This window comes from Dothidotthia symphoricarpi, assembly GCF_010015815.1.
Source record: "Dothidotthia symphoricarpi CBS 119687 unplaced genomic scaffold P153scaffold_16, whole genome shotgun sequence".
In the NCBI taxonomy this organism is placed as follows: Eukaryota; Fungi; Ascomycota; class Dothideomycetes; order Pleosporales; family Dothidotthiaceae; genus Dothidotthia; species Dothidotthia symphoricarpi.
Genome location: NW_022985023.1, coordinates 291,277 through 306,354, shown reverse-complemented (window position 1 = coordinate 306,354; position 15,078 = coordinate 291,277). Strand labels below are relative to the sequence as shown.

The following is a 15,078-nucleotide window of genomic DNA, read 5'->3' as shown; positions in this document are numbered from 1 at the left end:
CTTTGAAACAACTTAACAATACTGTCTTTTGTTGTCATCACATTGATGACAGACGTCATTATTTCATCCAATCACCATCCCGATCTAGCCTCGTGGCTCCGCTTGCACTTCATGCAAGGGTACAACGCCTCATTCCTGTCACACGTGCAACATCATCACGTTCCGCTACTTGCGTACCATTCAGAGTCTAACGTACTTGTCACACGAGCTGTTGCCCCGCTTTACTCGACCAGAACCTTACAGGTGAGAAAGAGCTCATTCGTTCTTCAAGCTGTCATATCTTCCACCTTCCGTACCCGGACTATTGCTTCTTCTGTTACATCGTAGCTAAGCTTGTCCTTTGCCGGAGATCTGTCCGTTGAGTTCTGTGATTTGGAGCCTGCATTGCAGTTAGCTTACAGCGAGTGAAGCGGCTTATCTGACGTTACGACTTGCTATCTTCTATTATCAACTTTATTATCGTATCTTTTGTACTCTTGTAAAGCTTTTTTCTTTTATCTCAAATACATTCTTCGGCCTCTTCATGATGGGCAACATCGGCAACCTGAATATGGATCACAAGGCTCACGTCTCAGAAAATAGAACCTCTCCGAAACCCATCAGCCCAAGTCGTATACATAAAGATCTTCCCGGCTCTCCTCATCAAGAAACTCAGGCGAGCAGTATGATTCGCAGGGCAGCGGGGAAAGCACCACATGTCTGCGTTGTAGGGGCTGGCGTGGCCGGTTTGAGATGCGCAGATGTATTGTTGCAGCATGGCATGCGGGTAACGATCCTAGAGGGTCGGGATCGCGTTGGTGGACGGGTATGTTACCACCCCACTTGCATGTAAAGATCACGAGATTGATGGGAGTAGCTATGTCAAAGCAGTGCACTGGGTCACATGGTAGATCTGTAGGTGTGCTCCTCACTTACATGTCATCTTGTCTCGAGTCAAGCAATTAGCTAAATCTCACGATTTATAGAGGTCCGAATTGGATTCACGGCACGGATAACAATCCCATCCTAGATCTCGCCAAGCAAACCAATACAGTGATCATGAACTGGGACGGCCGACAGTCAGTCTTCGATCACTTGGGAAAGCAGATGCCGGACAAAGAAGCAACCGAAACATCGGAAGTAGTGTGGGGTATCATCGAGCAGGCAATGAAACTCTCAAATGAGGAATCAGCCAAAATACCAGCGGAGAAAAGTCTGTACGCGTATTTTGAGGAGCAGGTAGTTGAAATGTTCCCCGGGGATAAGGAGAAAGGGAAACGGACAGCTGTTTTGCAGATGGCAGAGATGTGGGGAGCATTTGTGGGAAGTCCGGTTCAGCGACAAAGTCTGAAGTTCCTCTGGTTGGAGGAGTGCATTGATGGGGAGAACTTGTTTGTTGCGGGCACGTATCATAAGATTCTGCAGAAGATTGCGCAACCGGCGCTGAAGAAGGCAGCGGTCATGTTTGGGCATAAAGTCACGAGGATAGTGTCGAGCGAACAGGCGGAAGATCCAAAATTGACGGTTGAGCTGGAGGGGCGCGAGAGCCAGATCTTCGATGAGGTAGTCATGACGGCGCCCTTGGGTTGGCTGAAGAGAAATACTGATGCGTTTGTACCTGCACTGCCAGAGAGGTTGCAAGAAGGCATAAAGGCGATTGGGTATGGGAATCTGGACAAGGTCTATCTCCCCATAATTCTCACTCACCTCCTTCTCTGACCGCTATCCTAGGTATATATCACCTTTCCAACAGCTTTTTGGAACGACTCAACCACCAACACCACTACTACTGCCACCACCTCAAACACCACTCCAAACGTTCCAGCAACAGCCGCTCCCCTCCGTCCATCCGCAGCTGTCAACCCATCCCACTACCCTGGCTTCACACACTTTCTCGCCCCGCACTACACCCCCACAAACCCTTCCCACTGGAACCAAGAAGCCATGAATCTCGCCGCGCTCCCCCCGCCAACCGCCCACCCAACACTTCTCTTCTACATCCACGGCCCGACATCCCTCCACATCGCATCGCTCCTGCGTACATCCCCAGCATCAAAGCACGATGCCCTACTAACCTCTTTTTTCGAACCATATTACTCCCTCCTCCCCTCCTACTCCGCTTCCAACCCCGACCACCAGCCAAAAGCCATTCTCGCAACGGCCTGGGCAAACGACGAACTGGCGGGGTACGGGTCGTATGCGAATTTCCCCGTGGGGTTGGAGAGGGGCGATGAGGATATTGAAGCTATGCGCCGTGGTGTTCCGGAGAAAGGATTGTGGTTTGCGGGAGAGCATACGGCGCCATTTGTGGCGTTGGTAAGTCTGACCCAAGCTGTTTTGTGCACGTGATGTTTTACTAATAGGTGTATAGGGTACGGTTACTGGAGCGTGGTGGTCAGGAGAGAGCGTTGCAAAGCAAATTGCGGGTGCGTATGGATTGGAAGGAGATCTTGATGTGGTGGCTCGATAACGGTGTGGAGATTTGGGTATATAAGAACGATGTTTGGTCGTGCCGTACAAATCGATCTACGACGCTTTAGGTTTGTCATGATCAAAATCTAATCTTGCGCTTTATGCCATTGTATTGGTTTGCAATGAGATCATTGTGTTTGAGATTCCACTTGGCTATTCACAGATCACTGCTTTTCTCTAGATATCGCTGATTCTGAGTAACATAGCCTCGACATATGTAGATTATCCTCTTGACCATCATCACGATGATCCTGTTGTGGTTGATCAATGTTCATGGTAGGACGATGGGATGAAAGACGTAATGAGGGCTGTTTGTCTCATTCATCCACGACGGTTGGTGGTTCTTCAGGTTTTGTTTAGCCTTCATACACAGATCACTGCGTTACATGGTGGCCTAAGCCAGCAGACTTACGCTCTGTTTGAGTTCCAGCCTCCATACGCGCTTTCAACTTGTAGTACAGTGCTGTCCACTGCTCTATCTGTGTAACAGTTGGCCTTGGATTACTCTGACACTTTGGGGAGCCATAGCCATGTTGGGCAACGAAGACGGCTCGATCTATGACCATTTCCCGACATATTGGACAAACTCCCAGGAATAGTCCGTGACGACGCGTTAGATGTACTATGACAGATACCATATCTCTTGCTTGGAAACCTGTACATGTATGGGGGCGGCCTAGTGTTGCTTCCACAACATACTGTGGACATTCCAGAAAGTCTGACTCACTCGAATCAGTGTCGGAGATAAGCAGAGAGTGTCTTCCTGGCCGTGAAGATAGCTCATTGATCAACGTACTCGTCGCTGATGAGTTTTCTGTCGGCGATCGGAACTGTATAGACGGCGGATTCACGTAAGGAAGCGGATATGCATGTTCCTGTATGCCCTCCTTTTGCTCTTGTTAGTAAGTCAAGTACGAGACGACGACGCGCAACATTTCCTGGAAGTGACAATGCTAGGAGGGAGGTACCTACGTTCATCGATCGTTGGGGCAACTGCGATGAGCTGGAAACGACGTTTAGAGTTCCAGGATGTCGGATGGGTAGTTTCAGGGACTCTAGCGAAGAACGTCCACGAGGCCTCGTGCTTAGGGGGGATAGGTTTTGTTGCCATGAAGGTTCCGAAGGTTTCTGCTTGTAGACGTCTTCACGATACTGTCCGAGACTTTGCTTGATCTTGGGCTGGGGAACTTCCCCAGGCTTTACGTTACGTACAGAACGTAGTCTGCTTCCTGAAGGTATCGCTTCGGTAGATTTGAGTCCTGGTAAATGGTAGGGCAGCTGCTGGGGATAGGAGTACGGCTGAGTTTTGCGGTGTTTGTATGCTGCATCGTCATGTGCTTGGTCGCCTTCGTTGGAGTCTACGGCTTGCACGTTTGGCAGATTATCTCGTTCAAGCTCCTTAGGCGAGAAGAATTCTGCTTGAGGCACTGGTGTTGTGTTGTATCTGTCTTCCCAGTCCTGTAAGAAGTCGCGGTGTCTGTCTTCCCAGTCCTGTAAGTCGTCGCGGCGTCTGTCTTCCCAGTCCTGTAAGTCATCGCGGCGTCTGTCTTCCCAGTTCTCTAAGACGTCGCGGGTTGTCTCCTTCTTTTTGAAGATGCTAGGGTCGAAGATGTCTGCTTGTGTAAGTCCATCCCCAGGCTGCTCATCATCCTGTCTGAGCCACTGCTCAAGGATGTCTTCATCAACTACCTGAGAGGTTGGTTCGGGTTGCGAGAGTCGGTCAGGATACGGATGAGATCCCACAGATGGTGGCTTGCCTTGCTGTGGAACGTCTTCATGGTGGTCATACTGAATCTTGCCCTCCTCGGCTTTTGCTACATTACTTAATCCCTGTTGACCGGTTGATACGGAAAACGAAAATGGAGAGTGATAACTCGTGTGTTCAATATCCTCAAACTCATTCGTAGCTGTTTTCGGAATCAGATTCGATATGGGCTGACGCTGGTTGATAGCCTGCACATATTGATTCGAGTCATCTGGGCGACGAAGCAGAGATGACAGATCATAAAGCAATCGTGTTTGCTCTTTCAAGTGCTGAAAAAGTAGACTAAATCTTGACTTCCTGTGAGGTGGAATTCCTGCGTCACATTCGGACTCAGAGTCAGAGTCACTGCTGGTGCAACTCGTCGAATTGTAGTTCAACGCCGCCGCGTTATCATTGTCATTCGTTCTGTTCACGAGAGTGTTTGCTAAGGCGGGTTGGTATGAAATTCCTGTATTATGATAAAGATACATGCCTTGACTGAGCAAGTCGTTCATTCGTTGCAGAATACTCCTTGACAACTCGTTGAGCTCTTCATCGTGCCGAAGCTTGTTCTCCAAAGATTCTTGGGCTCCCGGAGATAGGTCTGCTCCTGACTGATTGCCCCAGATCTGTAGTCTACCATACTCTTCCTGGAGCTCATGAAGGCGAACCTCCTGGGTATCGTCTGCGCTACTATCTTTCGCAATGATAACCTGGAGCAAGTCTCGGAACGACTGCATGCAACCGATGTACAATCGGGAAAGAGGCTCGTGAAATGCCATGATAGTGGTACAAAAGGTCTTCGTCCAAAGGCCCAACTCAACCTTTCATCATGGTGAAAGCGACTCTTCTTCATTGCAAAGTGCACTCAACATATGGATATGTGAGCATAGAGAAATTCTCCTCGGAGAGCGGGCTGTCATAAGGACCAAACCTTGTGGCTTTCTGCTCGTGGGCTGCGAATAGACCAATAAGTGCCGATTGCGATCAGCATAATGCATCATTCCTGCGTAGTCCTGGGTTGATGGAAGCGAAAGACGTGTATATATCGAATGATGTTCTGCCACGTATCCATGGATGTCTCAGCCTGATCACCGGCGAAGCTAAGTTTTTGGAGCCGACATTGGTGCGGCTGAGTTGAACCTAGGATCAGTTGTCAAAGATCAACTCCTCGCTTATTAGACCACCTCGCAACGCTGTTTGCGAGATCATAAGCTTCCAATCGAGCTATCCTCATGGCTGAAATAGGAGGCCTTGTTTTGGGCGGAATCCCTATTGTGATTTGGGTCCTTGAAAAATACCGCGAGCCTTTCGAAACTTTTCATCGGTATCACGACACCATATCAACCTTCCGCGCTAATCTGGTATTGCAAAACCGACACCTTCGGAAAAGCCTGGCAAGCCTTGGTTTGGACGATAACCCATCAATCGATGAGTTACGCGAATGCTTCGACAACAATTTTCCGGATGATTCAAATGAGCTCATGATTATCGTGAAAGGAATGAGCAAAGTCATAGCTGAGCTCATGACAGACCTCGATGTCGACATTCAAGGAAGGGTATGTGCTCCAACAAAGCTTCAGTTATAGTTTCTAGAATGTATGTAGAACATGATGTCGAGGCTGATTTGGGTCTGCGCAGCCAAGAACCGTGTCCGATAGAGCTCAATGGGAATGGCGCAGAGTGAAACGAAGTCTCAATTCGAAGAAGCAAACTCAGATGATCGACGGTTTGCGGACTGGAAACAATGACTTAAAAAGGTTTATCGAGTACTCTGTAATTCCTACGGAAGACAGCAGTCCCAGAGTCACAAATTTGAAGCACCATTTCAATCCTCGGCGTTGTAGTGCAATTCGAACACGTCTGGACTCTCTCTACCGAGCACTAGAAGATGGATTACACTGTGCTTGTTCACCATGTCACCAAGCCGCCATCGAAATTGATTGGAAGACTTACGACTCTGACGCCAATAGGACATTTGACTTGGCGATCACATTTGTACCAAATTTACAGCCGTTCCAGAATCCAAGTGCATGGCAAAAGTTTAGCGTTACTTCAGAAGATCCAAAGAAGGCTCACAACGCTGTTCCTCAATTATCGACTGCATCGGCTAAGCCTGCTGTGGCTCCTTATTCAGTTTTAAGACGCCGACCCATGAGAGTGCTTTCTAAGATTACCAGTATCATATTGCCAAAGTCCCGGTCTACAATTCCAGCCAAATCCCCGGTTCCGACACGTGAGTGGCTGAGAAGCTTTTCAACACACATGGCTTGCCAAGCTAAACCTCAATAGCACTTGTCCCCGATCCAGCTCATACACCAGGCCAGAGCACAACCTCGACATGTGTCAGAGTCACGAGTTTGTGCGCCGCATTGGGCGTAAGCAATGGTCCAACGACTCTGACAGGATTCCTCCAAGACCCGAGTGGAACCACAGATCAGCGGTTTTCACTGAGCGATTGCCAAAGGGGATTACTGAAAACTCCAAGCACAATTTCCCTGAAGACTCTACTATCAGCTCAGGGCCATCCTTTTGGGCGACAAAACCCTTCGCTCATGTTGACCGCGAAGCAAAGATACGGCATTGCTACCGCGATCACTTGGTCAGTTCTACACATGAGCGGTAGTCCCTGGATCGGAACACAATGGGACCGTCATCAGGTGAGCATGTTCCTGGAACAGAGTAAAGCAGGTCGGGAAATGCTTTCGCAGCACCCGTGTTTATCGTGCTTTTTCCCCTCGACGGCCGGACTAGTAGATCCACTCGCCAACGCGTTCGAACACTACGTTCCCAATAGGTCGGTGTATACGCTTGGCCTCGTTCTTATCGAGCTCTGTATCAACAAGCCCCTTGAGGAGGTTCAAATATCCGGGGTGCCAGTTGCGCATCACAATGAATACAAGTCTGCAGTAAAAGCCTTGGATGAAGTGTACCGCCTTGCAGGAAACTCATATGGGTATGCGGTAGAGCGATGTATCAAGTGCTCGTTCCAAGCGCGAGACGCGGAGAAAGACTTTCAATTTTGCCAGTTCCGGCAGCAGTTCCATGACACTGTCGTCGCGCCGGTCCAGGCAACTTACCTCATGTTTCCGGGGTAGCGAGGTCATAAGTGAGTTTCAGAATAAGCCATCACGCGGAAAATTGTCGAAATATATGTGACACCCAACCATCTCATCTATCCAGGAGCAAACCGTATACTATTGGCTACATGCCTCATACTTAATGAACATGCAAGAATGAACTGTTGCGACTCGTCAAGACTTGCATCGTGTGAAGCATACGAATACACTTCAGCTTCACTTGCTCACTCAAACATGTCAACGATGTCTACCCACCCCCTTCTGGCGCTCTATTCATTCTGTAACTTGACCAAAACAGCATAGCATCAGGTGTCATACAAAGTAACGAATGTTAATGCACCAGACTCTCAGGCTTAAAATCTGCTACAAGATCTTACTCCATGCCCACACCGATATATCTCGATTGAACTCAGACGCTAACACCTGTTACTTCTTCTACACACGAAACTTCCATAGAAACTTTTAAGCTAAACGTTAAAGTTCCCTCTTGACTTCGACCCCGTGGTAGTCAACTCTTACCCCTTCCGTGTAATCACATATCAGCATCTCCAAATCAGCCCCAGAAGAGCCACCGCGTCCCGTCTTGATGCATCATACGCTGAAGCACACAAAAGAACTCGCCCAGAAAAGTGTTTGCCACAGATAATTGCATTTAGGGATGCAAGACGTTGTTGTTTTGGAAGGCAGATCATCTATGAAAACAAAAAGATACGTTGAAGAGGATGTGACCCAACAAACAAAGGCGGATTGCAGCAAGCGTATGACAAAAACGACGATTCGCATAGGGGAGGCAGATGGAGATTGTGACCATGTGCGAAGGTTGTGCCGTGTCCTTCTACATGCTGTATGGGGCTTGGCGTTTTATCATGGTTTTCGGTATCAAACGAGTTGAGAGGATGAGCAGGCACATAGTCATTCTTTCAGAAGTGGGTTTCGACATGTACGAGAAGACACTAAGTGTAGAAACAGATGGAAGCAGCAACGTATGAAAAGCTTTTATCATTCATCAGAACATGGCGTTTAAGCTACATGTAACAAAAAGTCCGCCCAGAGGTTCGCGATTCACGCCGTGGTATCATATATCATCCATCGTCAAGTAAGAAAGGACAACTCCGTTAGTTTGAACGAGTGCAAGTGACAAGCCACCTATTTGTGACCAATATGAAGCTTGTCCATGATCTTTGACATCTTGCTCTCGTGGGGAGCGCCTTGGTTAGTGCCAGCGGATGATGTCGACGTAGGTGAAGTCATCGACCCAGACTGATAACTGCTCTTCTCTCCCGCAAGACCTGCGATCCCGTCAGCTTTGGTCAGCGCGTCGCCGGCTTTCTGAGTCCACGTACGGTTGGTCTCTCCCGAAGTTACCGGATTGCCGGCACCGGAGTGAGTCCCATCGACGGCAGAACCTGTGAACGCTCCCGTCTTGGTGTCATGGTGATGTCCCACAGGGTTGTGAGAGGTGTTTCCAAAGCCAGCATTGGAGTCATTGATAACACCTGCCTCGTGGACATCAGAAGCCCTGTCGGGAGTGCCCGAACCCGGGTATTTGTACTCAAGAGGGGCAGTGTCGACAGCAGGCATGCCGGAACCACTAGTAGAGGCAATCTCAGACTCCCTGACTGGAACAGGAATCTTTGACCTATCGTCGGAGGAGAACTTCGACTGTTCTGATGGTGCGAAGCCGGATTGCTCGGTAGGTGCGAAACCAGACTGCTCGGTAGGTGCAAAACCGGACTTCTCGACAGGAGCGAAGCCAGACTGTTGGGTGGAAGCGAAGTCAGACTGCTGGATGGGAGCGAAGTCAGATTGCTGGGTGGGTGCGAAACCAGATTGCTCGATAGGAGCAGGAACGCCGGTGGGGAATTGGCTTGATTGACCAGTAGAAGCAAAGCCTGAGTGTTCAAAGGGGCTAGAGCTCGACTTCTCGAAAGGAATGGAGCTGGACTTGTCGTAGCTGTCGTAGCTGGGCTTCTCGTAGCTGTCATGGCTGGGCTTCTCAAAGCTGTCGTAGCTAGACTTCTCAAAGGGGTGATCAGAACCCGCCCTCTCGCTAGTCAGAGGATCAACCGGGGCTGATGAGATAACCGAAGTGCTGACGTTGTCGACCGGGGCTGGTTTCCAGACCTTGTCCGTGATGCCGGTCGCATGCGTTCCGCCAACAGGGTTCGAGTCGAAATTGGACGTGTAGGTATCGGTAGATGTGCCAGATGGGCGATATGAGCTGGAAGACGAATCGGTTGGGTTTACTTTGTGATCAAGTTAAAATTGGCATTAATGATGTGATTAAGCTACCTACGAGAGTTTCCCTGATCAAAAGGCTCACCCGCGGTACCTTTACCCTGTAGACCAGAGATGGGCTCTTGACCTGATGACACCTGGTTGGAGTAGTCAAGGAAGGTACCAGAAGTACCTGAGGTACCTGAAGTACCTAAGCCACCTAAGCCCGAAGGCTTCTCGAGAGGGGTTGCTGCGGGTGAGGTAAGTACATAATTGACATGGAACAGGTTCGCGAAGCTTCAGTTTCTACTTACCAGCATTGCCTTGGTCGAACGGCTCAGTGACAGTGCCTTTGCCCTGCTCGCCAGAGATGGGCTCCATGCCTCCCGTCTCATTGTTCTTGGTGGTAGTGTCGGCAGCAGCAGTAGTGGTGTCGCCATAGATAAGCTTCGACGCTGTGTTCGCAGCAGTAGACGCGAGGTTGGTGATGGTCTCCATTGTTGAGTGGGGTTGTTGGAATGTGTGTTGAGGTTGCAAGTGGGGTAGTGTTGTGAGGTAGGAGTGAGGAGCGCGTTTTAGATGGACTAAGAAAGACGCGTGCTGATGACGTAGCGATAAATTCAAGAGCGATCGCACGGAACAATTACACGCGAACGTCAGAGCGGGGCGAAGTCTGTTACACCAATTCCACGTATCTTGATGGAGTTTTGATCAATCAAGGTATTCGAGCTCGAACTTACGCGTCTCAAGCTAAAGACCACCCGCAATGACCCCCGCAAGACGTCAATAGGTGCTCATGCTACAAGAGTCTAGGTTCGACTAGTTGTTTTGAGCTTTCAAGATTGTGATATCTCACCCCGCAACTCACACGACATGGCGTTAGAGAGGGTGTTTGAGCTCTACGTCATGTCACATGACTACGCCGTTCTGCCATCTTGTTCCGCCAAACAGCTGCGAACTCGCCAGTGCTGCCAAACATCATGTACACTGTCAGTTACGATGGGTATGCACTATATGTTATCGTTGTTATTCGTATCGTGTGAGCTACGCTATCAGTACTACGCTGTACGCCAATCTGTGTGCCTATCCCCTAATCGTAGGATCGATCTTCGTTATTTTAGATTGCATGAAGCTAGCCTTTAACCACACCACGTTCGAGGGCAGAGACATCGTCGCGCTCCAAGGTCGAACTTAGTTCCCGTAAGTGGACAGTAGTCTCTCGTACTTGTCCTTCCAGTAGCCTGCATCGCCGCTAGCACCCCCGCCGTTCAACTGCGAGACCTTGGCGGATGCGAGCTGGAGCTTCAAGGCCTTGATCTGTTCTTGCTTCTCAAGGGCATCTTTGCGGAAATTGTCGGCTAGCTTGTAAGTCGGGAGCATTTCCTTGTACTCTTTGTAGGAACGCTGTAAAGCGTCAGTCATCATGCAAGCCACACCGGTTCCCTGGAAATGTGATATGAGCTTACCTTGGCGAGAGTAGTCCACTCCTCGAGAGCGTCTTCAAGGGTAGTCTTCTGCTCCTCGAGCCCTCGAACCTTCTCCTCAAGAGCCTTAGTCTCCTTACCGGCGGTTAGAATGCCACCCACAGCTGGTGCCACTGCAGAACGGTTGGTCTTGAGCCCGTTGACGGTTGACACGAGCTTTGAGTTCTCCTTTTGGGAAACAGTGAGAGCTTGCAGAGCTTTCTTGTGATCAGCCTCGAAATTATTGTTCTCGATCTCTAGGTCCTCGTTTTCCTTCTCAAGCTTCTTGACCTTTTCCAACAAAACCTTGTATTCGTTCTCAACCTTCCTACCATCATCCTTGGCTTGACCCATCTCCGCAGTGAGTTTGTCGACCTGCTTCTGCAAATCTGACTTTGCCTGTGATAGTTCTGTGTTGGTCTCTTCAAGTTCGGACAGCTTGGCAAGGCTTGCTTTTAGCTCGGCCTTCTCTTTTCGGAGGCGCTCCAACTCGACAGTCAGCCCCTCGATGTTCTTGGTCTGATAACTGAGCTTCTGAGTGTGGGGTTAGTACGGCGTGCGTCAGCAGGAACGAGATATCATACCGTGAAAGCCGTTGCATGCTCAGCAGCCTGATTCTTGTACTTCTCACCAAGCATCTTGTTCTCGGCCTTTACCTTATCGACCTCCTTCTTGGCATTGCTCTCACCAGACTTCAGAGCGTTTACTAGAACATTGAGAGACATGGTCTTGACACCTTCCTTCGCGAGCAGCTCTGTCTTGGACCTGAGTTCTTCCGTGTAGCCATCAGCAAGCGTCTGTTCTGCAGTCTTCTTCTGCTCCTCCATGTCGTTAATCCTGTCGCGGAGGGTTTCGTTCTCCGTCATGAGCCGCTGACTGGAAGTTACAAGCGTCTCCACTTCCTTCTGCAAGTCGTCCGCCTTCTTGAGATCTTCGGTCCCGCATGACTGCTGCTGCTCCAGGAGCTGTTTGTACTTGTCAATCTCCGTGCGAAAGTTACCTTTCTCTAGCGTAAGGCGTGATAGACGATCTCGAAGCTCCTCGTTCTCCTGCAGCTTTGGAGCGACCTGCTCTTTGTAGTCCTGGAAAGCCTGCTGGTGTTCAAGAATGAGATTGTGCTGGAGGTTGACCTTCTTGTGCTGGATGTTCAACTCTTCTTGCGTCTCGCGGTATGTCTCGTTCATCATCGAGCTGTGGTAGAGACTCATGTTGTTCCTCTGCTTCTCCAGAAAGATGGGCAAAACTACCTTGGCTTCCTTTGCAGCCGCGAAAAGCTGTTCAAGTTCGTTCCAGAGGTTATCCACAGTCTTGAGCTCCGACGCGTCTTCCTTTTGTAATGAGTCGCGGATGAGCTCAAGCAGCTGTCGTGTGTTCGTCACAGCGGTTGATACAGACCTAGAGAACTTCGCGGCGTGCGTGTCGACTTCTTTCTTGAGGGTATTGCCCTGAGCAACTGCAAGCTGCGCATCGGAGTTCTGGGTCGCCATGTCGGGAGCGGGCTGGTTGTCAGAGGCAGCGATCTGATCCTTGGTGGCGATAACGTTTTCCTTCATTGACTTGGAAATAGGCGATACCGCTGCGAAGGCGGCAAGCTGATCGCTCCTCTGCTGCGGGCTGGCATACCTTGAGAACGCAAGGGAAGCAGGACCTTGATAGTGCGAGGCCATGTTTAGGGATACTGTCAAATAGGCTCTGGTCAGCACAGATAAATAATGGATATACTGAGCGTGGTCCCTCACCTAACCTGTTGGTTGGTGATACCAGATTTTGTAGAGTGCAAAAGTTTGAACAGTCAAACGCACAACGCAGAACAATGGCCTGCGTGTCTTCTGGTGGTCAATCAGCTTCAGTGAAAGAAAAAGGTCTGTAGTTGCACGCAAAGTGCACACTTACAATGAATGCGACCTTGTCAACGATATGCGATGTACACGCGGTGGTGTTGGAGGTGGGTGAAGGCAGTGTTGTTGTGCGTAGGAGAGGCAGTCGCGTCGGCGTTGGGGTAACGAAAAAGGCAAGCACGCTACCACTACCCAGAGAAATGTGAAAAAATTGTCCTGACGAACTCGAGGTGTTCAGACGTTGATCTCTCGACAGGTGAAGAACAGCGACGCCAGTCCTTTTGTACAGGTGTGATATGGCTAGTTACCCAGTGGCTCGCGAAAGAGACGGAAAGGAGCCACCTTCACCTTGACTTATAGCTCCTACAGCGGTGCCGCATTTTTGGAAGAGTGTGTAACATTCTGGATGATAATCACATGAAAAAGGAATTGGGAATTGAAAGACCATCATTTTGAGACACGGTTTAGACGGAATACACAGGAACAAATCCCTACAAAGGGCACAACTTGATCGAAACTCTGAGGTGAAAGAACGAATATTAAGAAGACCACGACGAAAACAGATATTGTAATTATATGATTGACAGAAATGACAAGATCACACGCGGTGGTGTGAAAAGAGAGAAGTCAATCTCGAATACACTCAGCTGCAGTTAGGATCTCAAAAAAACCTGGCAGACTTTGACCAGCAACGGTACTCTGCTGAAACGTACAGCAAGTTTGACGACCACTACAAGATGCAACATGAACGTTTGTTCTCAAATGCCCTCACTGTATGATCTCTTCGCCGTACGATCTCCAGCATAGCCACGGGTCGTCGGGTTGGGTGCTGTATTCACGTTCTAACAAAGTTCAAGAATATTCGAGACTTTCTACGACCCGCAAATTGGGATACCGGCAAAAAAGTATCCTCGCTAGACACTCAATACTGTCCAACATAAAAGTAAAAGCAAATGCTGTTTTTTTTTGCACTAAAAGTTGCAGCTCTGTAGATACATACCTATGATCACTGCAGCAGTTTCTGCTTTGTATCCATCATTGCCTTGTTTTCGTCAGCTGCTCCATGCATTTCCTATCTTTAGCAATGAATATGCCGAGAGCCTGCCCGTTGGTCCAGACCGAATGAATGCGGCTCGCTAACACGTGGACAGCAATCTACGGCAAATGGCTTTGAACCTGGCGAACAGGCAAACCACTTATTATCTGCCGGGGTGGTACCGATATGGATAGGTTGGAAGCAATCAGCGAATATGATCGACATCCAAACAGGAGATGCAGTGGCGAGACCTGACTCAAAGAGGAACTATGCAATAGAAAAAGGAACGTCAAGCCAGCTACTGGACCATTGGAGCGGGTCGGGATCCTATTCGACGAAGCTTTTGCGCGTCTTGGAACACTAATGCTGGCTTTGTTGCAACCATCTCATGGTAATGTCGAGTCCTTGCCTTCTTGAGGTGAGTACCTTGAGCGAATAAAATATTGTGAAGCTCCCTATGCGTGCACAGAAGTTGGAACTAGAGGATTGTGGGCGGGTGGGCCATGTTGAACCCTGAGAAGCTAAAGCCATGTTATCGTGTGGTGATCTCCGATCAACGTAACTTTATGATGAACCAGGCTGGGTAGATCCATGCAGATAGCAGGCTTCTTTGGGAGTTGACTTCAAGATAATTTGCGCGGTATTATCTGAGGCACGCAATACATCATTACGTGGAGAGGGCACACAACGGTCGGAGCACGCCCATGGATGGCGAAGGTCAGGCCATATTGATTGGCGAATGACGATCCGCAAGACGGACCGGAGCAATCGAAGCTACCTCGATCCTTAGTTTACGGGTCTGACATGTCCACGACGTCAACCAGGGAGACGGCATGTCTGTCTTGAACAGGTAGTGGTTGCATTCGCAGTGCACACTCGGAAGCAACGGCATAGGTTGTACTCGTCTGTAGCCGGTAACACAGCTTCACAGCATCAGCCAGATGTGACACGAGTCATGCTTTATGGAGCCTCCGACGGATACCAGGATAACCGCAAGGAGTGTCGGGCGCAAAGCAAGCAGGCGTAGAATTGAAACATAACCAACAGCCCGTAACCTCCATGCTGGGTCCGCCACCAGGCCGAAACAGTAGCTATGCCGGTGCTGGGGTGCAGTTGAACCTATGGCAACGGTTCTCTCCCTAGGAAGGAGTTTGCCGGACCGAACTACGCCCCTCCCTTCCGCGTCTCCTCGTGGGCTTTGGTGCTGCGCAGTTTGCTTCGCACAGCTTCGAGCGTGTCGTGACATGAA

The 15,078-nt window shown here is 49.5% G+C and overlaps 5 protein-coding genes across 5 annotated transcripts; 2 read left to right on the top strand and 3 right to left on the bottom strand.

Annotated features, from left to right (window-relative positions):
• The first annotated feature begins 295 nt into the window (after positions 1-295).
• Positions 296-2,548, top strand: P153DRAFT_345342 (FAD/NAD(P)-binding domain-containing protein). The gene is made up of 5 exons (XM_033666086.1): positions 296-805; positions 857-894; positions 966-1,659; positions 1,711-2,295; positions 2,351-2,548. The coding sequence occupies exons 1-5, from the start codon at positions 524-526 to the stop codon at positions 2,447-2,449; spliced, it is 1,698 nt and encodes a 565-aa protein (XP_033521170.1). The 5' UTR covers positions 296-523; the 3' UTR covers positions 2,450-2,548.
• A 618-nt stretch (positions 2,549-3,166) lies between these two features.
• Positions 3,167-4,977, bottom strand: P153DRAFT_433293 (uncharacterized protein; the record flags this gene model as incomplete). The annotated part of the gene is made up of 1 exon (XM_033673017.1): positions 3,167-4,977. The coding sequence occupies one exon, from the start codon at positions 4,975-4,977 to the stop codon at positions 3,232-3,234; it is 1,746 nt and encodes a 581-aa protein (XP_033521169.1). The 3' UTR covers positions 3,167-3,231.
• Positions 4,978-5,430: 453 nt separating this feature from the next.
• Positions 5,431-7,293, top strand: P153DRAFT_424745 (uncharacterized protein; the record flags this gene model as incomplete). The annotated part of the gene is made up of 5 exons (XM_033672503.1): positions 5,431-5,688; positions 5,837-6,244; positions 6,392-6,431; positions 6,488-6,619; positions 6,713-7,293. 5 exons carry the CDS (start codon positions 5,431-5,433, stop codon positions 7,291-7,293), a joined length of 1,419 nt encoding a protein of 472 aa, XP_033521168.1.
• An 830-nt stretch (positions 7,294-8,123) lies between these two features.
• P153DRAFT_368823 (uncharacterized protein) lies at positions 8,124-10,203 on the bottom strand. The gene is made up of 4 exons (XM_033668618.1): positions 9,807-10,203; positions 9,572-9,742; positions 8,619-9,521; positions 8,124-8,564 (listed from the first exon to the last, which is right to left on the bottom strand). Exons 1-4 carry the CDS (start codon positions 9,988-9,990, stop codon positions 8,422-8,424), a joined length of 1,401 nt encoding a protein of 466 aa, XP_033521167.1. The 5' UTR covers positions 9,991-10,203; the 3' UTR covers positions 8,124-8,421.
• Positions 10,204-10,683: 480 nt separating this feature from the next.
• On the bottom strand, positions 10,684-12,622 carry P153DRAFT_424744 (uncharacterized protein; the record flags this gene model as incomplete). Its single annotated transcript, XM_033672502.1, has 3 exons — positions 10,684-10,896; positions 10,959-11,489; positions 11,540-12,622. 3 exons carry the CDS (start codon positions 12,620-12,622, stop codon positions 10,684-10,686), a joined length of 1,827 nt encoding a protein of 608 aa, XP_033521166.1.
• Between the last annotated feature and the right edge of the window lie 2,456 nt (positions 12,623-15,078).